General features: G+C 38.7%; 1 protein-coding gene across 1 annotated transcript in view; it reads right to left on the minus strand.

The window, feature by feature from the left end:
* Nucleotides 1-6,315, minus strand: part of LOC136035044 (uncharacterized) — a 39,776-nt gene extending 33,461 nt beyond the window's left edge. The window contains exon 1 of the mRNA XM_065716643.1: nucleotides 6,113-6,315. Within this exon, the coding sequence (XP_065572715.1) occupies nucleotides 6,113-6,315 (203 nt within the window). The remainder of the gene's footprint in view (nucleotides 1-6,112) is intronic.
* Nucleotides 6,316-15,426: the final 9,111 nt, after the last annotated feature.

Raw genomic sequence — 15,426 nt, forward strand, 5'->3', positions numbered from 1 at the left:
AAAGAGAGCGGATCCGTTCCGGTTATGTCAATCATGTATCTAGGACTTGTGGTTATTTTTCTCACCAAGTTTCATCCTGATCCCTCCACTCTAAGTGTTTTCCAAGTTTTAGGTAAACAAATGCTTTTATATTTTTACATGCAAACGCTCTTTTTAAAAACAAACAAACATGCATACACACAACTCGTTCTTATATAGATAGATGGATACAATACAAATTAACTGCGTAAAACTTGCGGAAATACAACATTCTTCGCTGTCCAATTGTCGCTGCATATAAATAGATTGTCAGGTTTACCGACCCTCGAACATGCAACGTACAATTGTCCATGGGAAAAACAATCAGTATTAAGATCTATACCACATTTTTCTAATGATTGACCTTGAGCTTTGTTGATGGTGATTGCAAATGCTAATCGAATTGGGAATTGCAATCTTTTAAAATGAAAAGGCAGATCCGTTGGAATCATGGGAATGCAAGGAATAAGAACAGCCTCACCCTCAAAAGGCCCTGTCAAGATTGTGGCCTCTAGTACGTTTTCCATTGTTTTTTTTTTTTTTTTACGGCGTGTCGCGTGCCATTGCAAAGCTTTGGTGGGTTGATATTTCTTAACAGTATTATTGGTACGCTAAAGTGATATGGTACTTAGAAATAAGAAAATCAGCTCTTGCCTATAGGTGCTAGATGAAATTACGTTTTGACTCGATATTTTGATTTGGGGAGTAATAGAAAACAGCTATTGCAATAATACTAAATGGACGAGGGAGTACTTTTGGTCTAACACTTAGCCAGAGGATTTCATCATACTCGGATAAGTTAGGGACTTGAATAACCTTTGGGTAAAGGTGATTCTTAGTAAAAAACAAAACTCCGCCACCCTTTTTCCCGAGTGGGTGGTCTGAAGGACGGAGTTTAATAAACTCTGAATAATTTGTCAGGCGTAGGGACCCTGGGTCATGGGATTGAACTTCAGTAACAGCTATAATATCTATCAAATTTCATTCTGAAACCACCTCGAGTTCAGTAAGTTTTTCAAAATTAAGACTTTCAGCATTAGTAACTAAAAGTTTAGGAAAAACAAACCGGTTGGGGAATCGCGACAGGGAGACTTTATGGGTTTGAGAATTTCCTGGGTAGGGTTTTAATTTAATTTTATTATGCTTTGGAGAAGAAGGGTAAGAGAAGGGTTTGCTTTGGGGATTTGGATGTGGGGGGACGGGCAAGGATATGGACGAAGCACGAGGACTTATTATATGACAATTATTGAATGCAAAAAGTCTCAGACCTGAGTTACGTTTACAGGGTAAGCACGAGGGATAAAACGAATGGGCTGGGGGTGGGGTTTCGTAAGGTGCTGGGAAAGGGAGGCTGGGTGGGATTAGTGATTCATGTCCGTCAAGAAATTTCTGGTTTGTGGCAGAGTAGGGAGGGTATGAGGCAGCACACTGTGAGGGGGGAGGAAATAGGACTTCTGTATGCGGGGAGGGGAGGAGGTAGCAAAGGATAAGGGAGGAGAGTTCGGGTTCGGGAAGGGTTTGTCAATTTTTGAGCTGTGCCTGATGAACTTTGATGAGAAATTTTTGCTTGAGTGCGGTGCAATAAAAAAGGACGGCGGAAGGGAGATGAATGGCTCTTAAAATTTTTATCTTTGGACAGGGACACTTGAACAGGGTCCCAGGGAGGAGAATTAACATAATCTACTTTTGGTGCATGGGCAAAACTACAATATTTGTTATTACAAGCTAAAACTGGACAAAGCTTCACATGGTCAAAACTGCACTTAACGGAACCACAACTACCTGAAATAAAATTACGACATATATGTAAAAATTTGCACTGCTTACTATATTTACAACGATTATGATTAAAATGTTTGCATATCTCTTTTTTTTGTTGGAACTTTTTTGCTGGAACTTTGTTGATGCACTTGGTTGAAAATCACTGTGCTCATTTTGTTTAGTGTCATTTGCCTTAACACTATTTTCGAAAACACTTTTTGGCTGGAGCTTGGTTGAAGAAAAAACGTGTTCAAATACACAATTGTCTCCTAATTGGCAAGAACCTGCCAAGATTATATTAGCACATTTTAGTTTATTATTAGAAGTGACAGTCTTATTATGCAGGCTATTCCCCTTGTTTATGTCCACACGTTTTTGAGCATCTGTAATGTGGTTATCAAGGTTACCATTGTAATTAGGCTGTATCAAGGGTGGATTGAGGTCAATGAAAATTTCCGGATTTGTGTCATTTGTTGTGACAGGTATCACTGGATTTAATCCTCTAAGTTCTTCATCAATATTCATTTGGTTTATGGACATTGCCCTTTTTTTATGGTCTTTTTTATTTTTTTTATGGTTTTTTCTGTTGGGGTGGCTATACAATGCTCCAACTATCGACGAAGTGGCAATCGTTATGGTCGGTGATCAGTTTTTACCTCGAGATATTATTCTTCATAAGCGAAACGCTCAGTTGTTAAGAATTGCTGAAACTCATCGATGCTACGATGCCCTACAATATCCTACAAATATCCTACAATACATTCATTTGCGAGATGCAGTTGTAAATGACGGTAATACCACAAACGTTGGAAGATTAACGATTTTACCTTCGCCAGATGCTGGCAGTCCCCGTCATATGCATGACGTAGTTTATCAGTGATTTCAACTTTTGCCGGAAGACACGGGCCGTAATGTCATGTCTATGAACCGCCGATTGTCCTTGAAGTAAAAGCTGCTGTATCTCGTCCCAAGATTGATTAAATGTAAATGTAATAAATAAATCTGGACGACACTAGAGACGAACCTACGCAATAGCATCTTGAGCATATTCATGCATATGACGGGGACTGCCAGCATCTGACGAAGGAAAAATCGTTAATCTTCCAACGTTTGTGGTATTACCGTCATTTACAACTGCATCTCGCAAATGATTGTTCAGAGCGGAGCTTGGTGTAATTCAGGTGGATATATAGCAAACGTTCTGATTCAATTTTAGCATACATATCAACGACGTATTGGTGAAACAATTGACGGCATTTTAAATATAATTTTCTTCATCCTGCCGAATCATTAGTCTATAGGAATAATAATAATAATTAATAATAATAATTAATAATAATTTATTTGTTACCCGCTTGTTTTGACAAATTAAGCGGAGTAAAAACATCAAGGAAAGAAAAACGAAATAACACAAACAATACAATTAATACAGTCTAATCAAAGGGTGGTAAGGGCCCAAGCGTTGACAGGCCTCAGCACCTAATCTAGCATAGAGTTTTTTATAAACGAAAATAATATCAGTGGCACAAAACTTTCTGATAATCTTCTGATTTCTATAAGAACGCGGCAGATACAATAAATATTTACAATAACGAAAATACATAACTCTTATGCCCTGCAAATCTTGATTATTAAACAACGGGCGCAAACCGGAAAGAAACAATATAGAATGATCGCAATATGTAGAATAAAGTCTGGATAAAGCCTTTCGTGAAAATCTGCCTCGGTTCGGGACAATTTTCGCGTACCCTTTTTTAAGTTTACTTTTAATATCATTTAGCCCACAGGATCGAAAAGCTGATAAAGATGAACAAATATTAATACCAAGCCACCGAGTCGAAGAAACGAGCTTAACTGAAAAATAACCACAATCAAGATCACTACTTTGATGCTTAGCATTAAAAACTAAATATTCACATTTTTCAGTATTAAGTTTGAGGCCGATTTCCTCAAAAGACTTAGAAACAAGCTGGGTCGACTTAATTAGGCTAGATTTAGTGCGGCTGATCAAAAGTAAATCATCTGCATATGCAATGTACGAAAGATTAGTTAGGCCTAAAAAACATGATGGATTAATACGTGGCAAAACAGAATAAAGACAAGCATTAAAAAGATAAGGGGATAAGACTCCTCCTTGCCTAAGACCAGAACGGATGGGGATATTACCAACGTAGGTGTCACCTGACTTGAGTCGAACATATGAATTAGCATACCAAAAACGAAGAGTTGATATAATAGACACATTTGCACCAAGTTGGATTAAAGAATACCAAAGTTGGCTATGACAAATTGAATCAAAAGCTTTTGAAACATCGAGTGCACAAAAATGAACCTCAAAACCATTTTTATGAGCTTCAAGTAATAGCGAAACTATAGCACGATGAGCATGTTGGCATCCTATATACGGCTTAAAGCCAAACTGATTAGACATATAATCTACATTAGACAGGAGATCAGGGAGCAAAACATATTCAAATACTTTACTTAAAGTACAAGCAACCGTAATAGGCCTATACGAAGCGCAACTAGTTGGGTCCTTACCGCGTTTCAAAATTGACGTAATGTTACCAACTAAAAAAGAATCAGGGACTAAAGAAGAGCATAAACACATCTGAAAAAGTAACTGCAAGTGATAAACTAATTCCTCCGAATCGGTGTTGAGGTGAAAAGCACTGATCCCGTCTATATCATAAGATTTCGATATAAGTCTCTCTACACTTCTTTTGACACGGTCAACACTAACGGGAGGTACATGACCTTGAATGATTTTGTTAGGCAACAGATTAGAACAAAGCTTGGCAAAACGAAAATGAACCGCATATATCACTGTATCGAAAATGTTACTATAATGATTGATCCATGATACATTAGGGATTCGGTCAGCCGTAGGCGATCTATCAAACTTCGCGACATTGATCACTTTTTTCCACTGGCTAGGAGACTTAGGAAATTCAGCACCATTGTACCTAATTTTTCGAAGATAGCGTTTAAAATCAAGTTTTGTTTTTTGTTTAATATCGAAAACATTACCCCTTAAGGGGCGGCCGCAAGCTATCCAAATTTTTAGCCACAACTTAGCCCGATTTTTTATTGTTTTGAGCTCTGGGTCATTCTTCCAAATTGAACTTCTTGTTTTTGCTCTAAAGCGACATAGGGGAACAGCTACTTCTTCAGACCTCTTTAAGCACGATACAATGTGGCTATAATAAATATTAAGCTGAATTCTGGCTTGTGGGGACCCAACGCTTGTACACAACAGATTAAAAGGGACTTTAATCGTTGATAGAAGGCTAACAAGCGTAGAAAAATAAAGAGGCCAGTCAGCTTTGTTCCATTCTCTTTTAGAAATCCATTTTCTAGAATTGGGACGAAGGTTCTTCTCCGCAGTAGCATTAAGGGTAACAGTGAGGGATAGGGGGAGATGGTCGTAATCACGCTCATCCTGATCAACATGGACTTCGCCACAGATGAGACCAGAAGAAACGATACAATGGTCAATGTCTGAAAGTGAGCCACTATTATGGATATAGGAATGGGAGGCATCTTTCTTCAAAATTTTGTAACTATTCGGTAAGGAATCTAACAGAAGCTCAGTCCGCACTGATGAAGAGTGAATGTTACAGTTCAGATCACCGATTAATAACCAATCCAGTCCACTACTCTCAATGCCATTCAAAAGACTTTTTATTAATGCGCAAAATTTTGTAAATTTAGTTAAACTTCGGAGGGATTTCTGGTCGCAGGGGAGATAAACATTAATGAGGACAAGGTTGGCAAGACGAATAGCAATATAACAATCACTCTCGTGATAGCATAAAGGGGGTGGTGAAAACAGCGTCTTTTTTATTAAACATGCTAGGCCACCTGATGGTCTGCCAGAGGTTTTGCGTGCACTTTTAGAAAAAACTGAGTGTTCGTTACTTCTCTGTAGGGAGTTTAAGCTCACTAAAGGTAGGAGATGCTCCTGGAGGAATAAAACATCAAAATTTTCTAATTTCTGATCTAAAGAAACGTCTTTATCCTTAGTACCGTTAATATTGAACGAACATATAGTGAAATTAGTCTTAGCACTCATTTTCTAGTATAGGACGATCGTTTCGACAGAAGTTCACGAAGAATTCGGCATTTCATTGAAAATGACACATGATTGCCTTGACAGTTCGCACATTTTGGTGTAGCCTGGCACGGAGAATCAGGCGAGGATTCATGTTGCCCTGCGCAACGGGAGCAGCATTTTTCTTTATCACAATTTGATTTTAAGTGATTTGGTGATTGGCAATTATAACAGCATTTGGGTGGGCGTTGGTATTCGTAAACTCGATATATTTCATACCCAATCTTTATACCAAGTCGAAGTGCATTAGCCAGCGCAACAGCGTTTTCAAAAAATACTCTAACAGCCAAGGAATTGCCTATTCGCTTCGCATGAGTAATATTATTGCAATCAATTAACATTTCCTCATCAAAATTGGTCGGTATACCTTTAATGATTCCAATATATTTCGTTTCTTTTACTTTGACGTCACAATCTCTCATTACATTTGGAACGGCATTGCAAAAGTCCCTTGCAGCAATCTTGTCAATTCGTACCACTAGCTTATCGCCAGAGGGCTTAATGCTGTGAATACATTCATGACCTGGAATAGAGTCTATTATTTCGCGACGCTTGGCAGGATTATCTAATTCTGATGGGACTTTAGAAATAACAACGGTCGTCATTTCTTTGTTAGTGGCTGGATTCATCAATTTAATATTAAAGTGATAGCCGTCGGCTCCATCCCAAAAAATGATAGGATATTGTAGGGCATCGTAGCATCGATGAGTTTCAGCAATTCTTAACAACTGAGCGTTTCGCTTATGAAGAATAATATCTCGAGGTAAAAACTGATCACCGACCATAACGATTGCCACTTCGTCGATAGTTGGAGCATTGTATAGCCACCCCAACAGAAAAAACCATAAAAAAAATATAAAAAAAATAAAAAAGACCATAAAAAAGGGCAATGTCCATAAACCAAATGAATATTGATGAAGAACTTAGAGGATTAAATCCAGTGATACCTGTCACAACAAATGACACAAATCCGGAAATTTTCATTGACCTCAATCCACCCTTGATACAGCCTAATTACAATGGTAACCTTGATAACCACATTACAGATGCTCAAAAACGTGTGGACATAAACAAGGGGAATAGCCTGCATAATAAAACTGTCACTTCTAATAATAAACTAAAATGTGCTAATATAATCTTGGCAGGTTCTTGCCAATTAGGAGACAATTGTGTATTTGAACACGTTTTTTCTTCAACCAAGCTCCAGCCAAAAAGTGTTTTCGAAAATAGTGTTAAGGCAAATGACACAAAACAAAATGAGCACAGTGATTTTCAACCAAGTGCATCAACAAAGTTCCAGCAAAAAAGTTCCAACAAAAAAAAGAGATATGCAAACATTCTAATCATAATCGTTGTAAATATAGTAAGCAGTGCAAATTTTTACATATATGTCGTAATTTTATTTCAGATAGTTGTGGTTCCGTTAAGTGCAGTTTTGACCATGTGAAGCTTTGTCCAGTTTTAGCTTGTAATAACAAATATTGTAGTTTTGCCCATGCACCAAAAGTAGATTATGTTAATTCTCCTCCCTGGGACCCTGTTCAAGTGTCCCTGTCCAAAGATAAAAATTTTAAGAGCCATTCATCTCCCTTCCGCCGTCCTTTTTTATTGCACCGCACTCAAGCAAAAATTTCTCATCAAAGTTCATCAGGCACAGCTCAAAAATTGACAAACCCTTCCCGAACCCGAACTCTCCTCCCTTATCCTTTGCTACCTCCTCCCCTCCCCGCATACAGAAGTCCTATTTCCTCCCCCCTCACAGTGTGCTGCCTCGTACCCTCCCTACTCTGCCACAAACCAGAAATTTCTTGACGGACATGAATCACTAATCCCACCCAGCCTCCCTTTCCCAGCACCTTACGAAACCCCACCCCCAGCCCATTCGTTTTATCCCTCGTGCTTACCCTGTAAACGTAACTCAGGTCTGAGACTTTTTGCATTCAATAATTGTCATATAATAAGTCCTCGTGCTTCGTCCATATCCTTGCCCGTCCCCCAACATCCAAATCCCCAAAGCAAATCCTTCTCTTACCCTTCTTCTCCAAAGCATAATAAAATTAAATTAAAACCCTACCCAGGAAATTCTCAAACCCATAAAGTCTCCCTGTCGCGATTCCCCAACCGGTTTGTTTTTCCTAAACTTTTAGTTACTAATGCTGAAAGTCTTAATTTTGAAAAACTTACTGAACTCGAGGTGGTTTCAGAATGAAATTTGATAGATATTATAGCTGTTACTGAAGTTCAATCCCATGACCCAGGGTCCCTACGCCTGACAAATTATTCAGAGTTTATTAAACTCCGTCCTTCAGACCACCCACTCGGGAAAAAGGGTGGCGGAGTTTTGTTTTTTACTAAGAATCACCTTTACCCAAAGGTTATTCAAGTCCCTAACTTATCCGAGTATGATGAAATCCTCTGGCTAAGTGTTAGACCAAAAGTACTCCCTCGTCCATTTAGTATTATTGCAATAGCTGTTTTCTATTACTCCCCAAATCAAAATATCGAGTCAAAACGTAATTTCATCTAGCACCTATAGGCAAGAGCTGATTTTCTTATTTCTAAGTACCATATCACTTTAGCGTACCAATAATACTGTTAAGAAATATCAACCCACCAAAGCTTTGCAATGGCACGCGACACGCCGTAAAAAAAAAAAAAAAACAATGGAAAACGTACTAGAGGGCACAATCTTGACAGGGCCTTTTGAGGGTGAGGCTGTTCTTATTCCTTGCATTCCCATGATTCCAACGGATCTGCCTTTTCATTTTAAAAGATTGCAATTCCCAATTCGATTAGCATTTGCAATCACCATCAACAAAGCTCAAGGTCAATCATTAGAAAAATGTGGTATAGATCTTAATACTGATTGTTTTTCCCATGGACAATTGTACGTTGCATGTTCGAGGGTCGGTAAACCTGACAATCTATTTATATGCAGCGACAATTGGACAGCGAAGAATGTTGTATTTCCGCAAGTTTTACGCAGTTAATTTGTATTGTATCCATCTATCTATATAAGAACGAGTTGTGTGTATGCATGTTTGTTTGTTTTTAAAAAGAGCGTTTGCATGTAAAAATATAAAAGCATTTGTTTACCTAAAACTTGGAAAACACTTAGAGTGGAGGGATCAGGATGAAACTTGGTGAGAAAAATAACCACAAGTCCTAGATACATGATTGACATAACCGGAACGGATCCGCTCTCTTTGGGGTAGTTGGGAGAGGGGTTAATTCTAAAAAATTAAAAAAAATGAATTATTTTTAACTTATGAACGGGTGATCAGATATCAATGAAATTTGATATTTAGAAGGATATCGTGTCTCAAAGCTCTTATTTTAAATCCTGACAAGATCTGGTGGCATTGGGGGAAGTTTGGGTGGGGGAACCTAAAATCATGGAAAACGCTTAGATTGGAGGGATCGGGATGAAACTTGGTGGGAAAAATAAGCAGAAGTCTTACATACGTGATTTACATAATTGGAACGGATCCGCTCTATTGGGGGGGGGGGGGGGGTAATTCTGAAAAATAAGAAAAAATGACGTATTTTTAACTTACGAAGGAGTGATCGGATCTTCATGAAACTTCATATTTAGAAGGACCTCGTAACTCAGATCTCTTATTTTATATCGCAACCGGATCAAGCGTAATTGGGGGGGGGGGCAGTTGGGGGGACCGGAAATCTTAGAAAATACTTGAAGCGGTGAGATCAGGATGAAACTGGATGGGAAGAATATAAACCTGTCTAAGTTACGTGACTGACATAACCGGACCGGATCTGCTCTCTTTGTTGGAATTGGGGGGGGGGGTAATTTTGAAAATTGAGGTATTTGTAACTGACGAAAGGGTGACCAGATCTTAATGAAATTTGATATTTAGAAGGATCTTGTGCTTTAAATTTCCAATTTTAAATTCCGACCAGATCCTGTGACATTGGGGGGAGTTGGAGGGGGAAACCGGAATTCTTGGAAAACGTGAGAATTGGGGTATTTTTATCTTACGAATAGATGATCGGATCTTAATGAAATTTGATTTTTAGAAGAAATTCATCCCTCAGTGGTCTTATTTCAAATCCCGACCAGTTGTCAAACGCTGACACAAATGGCGATCGGGACACAAATGGCGACCGGGACACAGGGAAAAAATGACGACCGGGACACAGGGACACAACTACAACAGGGACGCCGGTGGGCACAGGGGGATATATAAATGACGACAGGGACACTTTTTTCTTTTTCTCTTTTAGCAGAAAGTCTGGTTTCGCGTTGCTCTTGTGATTCCTCGGCACACTTTCTGTTCTTACTTTTTCTATCAGCTGCAAGCCTATTTTCTTGCTGTTCTTGTGATTCCTCGGCACGCCTTCTTTTTTCACTTTCTCTTTTAGCAGCAAGTCTGGTTTTACATTGCTCTTGTTATTCCTCGGCACGCTTTCTTTTCTTACTTTCTCTTTCAGCAGCAAGTTTTTTGGCATAGACTCTTTGAGCAGCTTCCTCGGCTGTTGACATTGTAGGTTTTTCAGTCATTTTAATATTAAAGACGACCTGATGACATGACGTCACTCGACACACAGACACACAGACAACTTATCTATATATATATAAATAAGTTGTCTGTGGATGTGTCTGTCAGGTGACGTCATGTTTGTGGGTTGACTGACGTCATGAAGTTAGTTGTCGTCATTTTTGTTATGACGGTGACGTCATTAAAGATATTTAAGACATGCGTTCACGTAAAAATCTATTAATGTTTAACTTTAAAATGACTGATGAACTTACAATGGCAACAGCCGAGGAAGATGCTCAAAGAGTATATGCCAAAAAACTTGCTGCTGATAGAGAAAGTCAAAACAGAAAGCGTGCCGAGGAATCAAAAGAACAGCAAGAAAACAGGCTTGAGGCTGATAGAGAAAGAAAGAACAGAAGGCGTGACGAGGAACTACCAGAGCAACGCGAAAGCAGACTTGCTGCTAAAAGAGAAAGTGAAAAAAGAAGGCGTGCCGAGGAACTACCAGAGCACCATGAAACCAGACTTGCTGCTAAAAGAGAAAGTGAAAAAAGAAGGCGTGCCGAGGAATCACAAGAACAGCAAGAAATCAGGCTTGCTGCTGATAGAGAAAGTAAGAAAAGAAAGCGTGCCGAGGAATCAGAGCAACCTGAAAGTTATCGCCTGGCATTCAGGTACAGCCCAGTCGATGATTATAGCTTGAGTAGATGTGTTCAAATCGGGACAATGTCTAAAATTTGTCCCTATTGCAAGGCCTTGAAATTCAATGGTGAAACAATGGGAATGTGTTGCGCCTCAGGAAAAGTTAAACTTCCTCTATTGGCTGCACTACCAGAGCCATTGAAGACTTTCCTTACTGGAACTACGTCAGAATCTAAGCGTTTTTTGTCACAAATCAGAAAATACAACTCATGTTTCCAAATGACGTCGTTTGGAGCCCAAATCGAAAATCCAGATCAATTTATGTCTACTTTCAAAGTAAAAGGGCAAATTTATCATAGAGCAGGGTCCCTTCTACCATTCTCAGGCGAGAATCATAAATTTTTACAATTGTACTTCATCAGTGATAGAAATTCTGAATTGAATGCACGTTGCGAAATTTCTCCCAACGTTGAAAAGACAATCGTTTCCCAATTGCAACATCTTTTCCACGAAAATAATAATTTAGTCCGTCTGTTCAAAACAGCCATCGATTTGATGCCTACTGATACGCATAAAGTTGTTATTTCCGCTGACAAAACGCCTCCTGGCCAACATGTGCGTAGATACAATGCTCCAACTATCGACGAAGTGGCAATCGTTATGGTCGGTGATCAGTTTTTACCTCGAGATATTATTCTTCATAAGCGAAACGCTCAGTTGTTAAGAATTGCTGAAACTTATCGATGCTACGATGCCCTACAATATCCTATCATTTTTTGGGATGGAGCCGACGGCTATCACTTTAATATTAAATTGATGAATCCAGCCACTAACAAAGAAATGAATAAGAAATGCAGTGCAATGCATTATTATTCCTATAGACTAATGATTCGGCAGGATGAAGAAAATTATATTTTAAAATGCCGTGAATTGTTTCACCAATTCGTCGTTGATATGTATGCTAAAATTGAAACAGAACGTTTGCTATATATCCGCCTGAATCAGACCAAGTTCCGCTCTGAACAATACATTCATTTGCGAGATGCAGTTATAAATGACGGTAGTACCACAAACGTTGGAAGATTAACAATTTTACCTTCGTCATATGCTGGCAGTCCCCGTCATATGCATGAATATGCTCAAGATGCTATTGCGTATGTTCGTCTCTATGGTCGTCCAGATTTATTTATTACATTTACATGTAATCAATCTTGGGACGAGATACTGCAGCTTTTACTTCAAGGACAATCGGCGGTTCATAGACATGACATTACGGCCCGTGTCTTCCGGCAAAAGTTGAAATCACTGATAAACTACATAGTAAAACTTGAAGTGTTTGGGTCAGTGCGATGCTGGATGTACTCAGTGAAATGGCAAAAACGAGGTTTGCCACACGCACATATACTGATCTGGCTACATAAAAAAAATTACTTCGAACGAAATTGATGATGAGATTTCCGCTGAAATACCTGATGAAAATGTCGATAAGGGGTTACATGATATTATTGTAAAAAGTATGATACATGGACCTTGCGGAGCACTGAACGAAAATTCACCATGCATGGCCAAAGGAAGGTGCACAAAGCAATATCCTCGACTTTTAGTATCCAACACAATTACTGGCAATGATGGTTACCCACAATATAGAAGAAGATCTACTGAAGATGGCGGTAAAACAGCAATAATAAAGAAGCGTAACGGTACCACCATCGAAGTAGATAACCAGTGGGTTGTTCCATATTCCCCATTATTATCAGAACATTTAATGCACACATAAACGTTGAATACTGTAACTCCGTAAAGGCAATCAAATATATATGTAAATACGTCAACAAAGGCAGTGACATGGCAGTTTTTGGCTTGCAGCCCGAAATCAAAGATATCGACGAAATCGTACAAAATCAGGCTGGAAGATACATAAGCAGTAATGAAGCTGTTTGGCGAATTCTTTCATTTCCGATACATGAACGTAGTCCAGCTGTTGTTCACTTAGCGGTACATTTACAGAATGGTCAACGTGTTTATTTCTCGGAAACCAACGTGCAACAAAGAGCCCTGAATCCACCGGATACAAAGTTAACCGCTTTCTTTTCGCTTTGCAAAAATGATTCTTTTGCAAAAAAAATTGCTGTATACTGAAGTGCCTTCGTATTACACGTGGAATACTAAAAATAAAGTATTTGAACGTCGAAAACAGGGTAAGTCAGTCGACGGCCAACCTACCATCTTCAAAGATACCACAATAGGAAGAGTCTACACCGTTCACCCCAATCAACATGAATGCTTCTTTCTACGCCTGCTTTTGGTGAATGTACCCGGTCCGACATCCTTTGAGTATTTGAGAACTGTAAACGGTACTATACATGACACTTACCGTAGTGCATACCAAGCTCTGAATTTATTGGAGAATGACCAACACTGGGATAACTGCATCAATGACGCGTGCGAAACGTCAACTAGAAGTCAAATTCGTGCATTGTTTGGCATCATTTTAACAACTTGCTCTCCATCAGCTCCTACAGAGTTATGGGAAAAATATTAGTCAAAAATGTCCGAAGATATACTCCATCGAAAACAGTTAGAGACGTCAGATATGACTTTTGATTTTACATTAGAAATTTATAATACTACACTTTAGTTATTATAGAAGATTTGTGCGTACGTATGGCAAACAAACCTCTTCGGGATGTGGGAATGCCTTCACCTAACCGTATCGCTGCTGTTTCGACATGTGTAGAATTGGATCGTGAACAAAGTACAGTACGAGTGATCTATTGTCGTATGTACAAAATAACATTTCCAAGTTAACGTCGGAACAAAAAGACATTTATGATACGATAATGCATTGTGTCGATAACAACGTTGGAGAAATTTTCTTTTTGGATGCGCCAGGAGGTACTGGTAAAACATTTGTGATAAAACTGATTCTGGCATCAATTCGATCAAAAAATGATATAGCGTTGGCAATTGCGTCGTCCGGAATAGCCGCAACATTGCTGCCTGGTGGAAGAACTGCTCATTCCGCTTTGAAATTGCCTCTGAATTTGCATTCTACAGAAACTCCCACGTGCAATATTTCCAAATCATCTGGGATGGGTAAAGTATTGCAGCAATGCAAACTTATTATTTGGGATGAGTGCACAATGGCACACAAAAAATCGCTCGAGGCTCTGGATCAATGCTTGAAAGATTTGCGAGGGAAGTCGAAACCGTTTGGCAGCATATTAATATTGCTTGCGGGAGATTTCAGGCAAACATTACCTATAATACCTAGATCAACCCCTGCAGACGAAATGAATGCTTGCCTGAAAAATTCTAATTTATGGGCACACGTAAAAACATTAAAATTAACTACAAATATGCGTGTACGATGATTGCAAAACGATGACTCTGGTCAAACATTTTCAGATCAATTGCTGGCAATTGGAAATGGAAAGCTCCCAGTAGACTCAATTTCAGGACGTATACAACTACCTGCTGATTTCTGTAATTTAGTGACGTCCAAAAATAAATTGATTGAAAAAGTATTTCCGAATATTCTAAACAATTATAAAAATAATAAATGGCTAAGTGAAAGAGCGATTCTTGCACCCAAAAATATAGACGTCCACGAAATCATCAATATTGTTTTGACCAAGATTCGAGACCAGGCAGTCCTTTACAAGTCAGTCGACACAGTTTTGGAACCAAATGAAGCGGTTAATTATCCATCTGAATTTTTAAATTCCGTGGATCTTTCAGGGTTTCCACCACACGTGCCACAACTAAAAATAGGCGTACCAATAATACTTTTAAGAAATATCAACCCACCAAAGCTTTGCAATGGCACGCGACTTGCCGTAAAAAAAACAATGGAAAACCTAATAGAGGCCACAATCTTGACAGGGCCTTTCGAGGGTGAGGCTGTTCTTATTCCTCGCATTCCCATGATTCCAACGGATCTGCCTTTTCAATTTAAAAGATTGCGATTCCCAATTCGATTAGCATTTGCAATCACCATTAACAAAGCTCAAGGTCAATCATAAGAAAAATGTGGTATAGATCTTAATACTGATTGTTTTTCCCATGGACAATTGTACGTTGCATGTTCGAGGGTCGGTAAACCTGACAATCTATTTATATGCAGCGACAATTGGACAGCGAAGAATGTTGTATATTCTCAGGTTTTACGCAGTTAATTTGTATTGTATCTATCTATCTATCTATATAAGAACGAGTTGTGTGTAGGCATGTTTGTTTGTTTTTAAAAAGAGCGTTTGTATATGACGTCATTATAAGTACATAAGGCTTTGTATATGCACAGACAATGGGAAAGCCAAGAATGTTGTATATTCGCAACTTTTACGTAGTTTAAAACACATATATAAATCTATCTATATTCATAGGTGG

Source organism: Artemia franciscana, chromosome 13, assembly GCF_032884065.1.
Source record: "Artemia franciscana chromosome 13, ASM3288406v1, whole genome shotgun sequence".
Lineage (NCBI taxonomy): Eukaryota > Metazoa > Arthropoda > Branchiopoda > Anostraca > Artemiidae > Artemia > Artemia franciscana.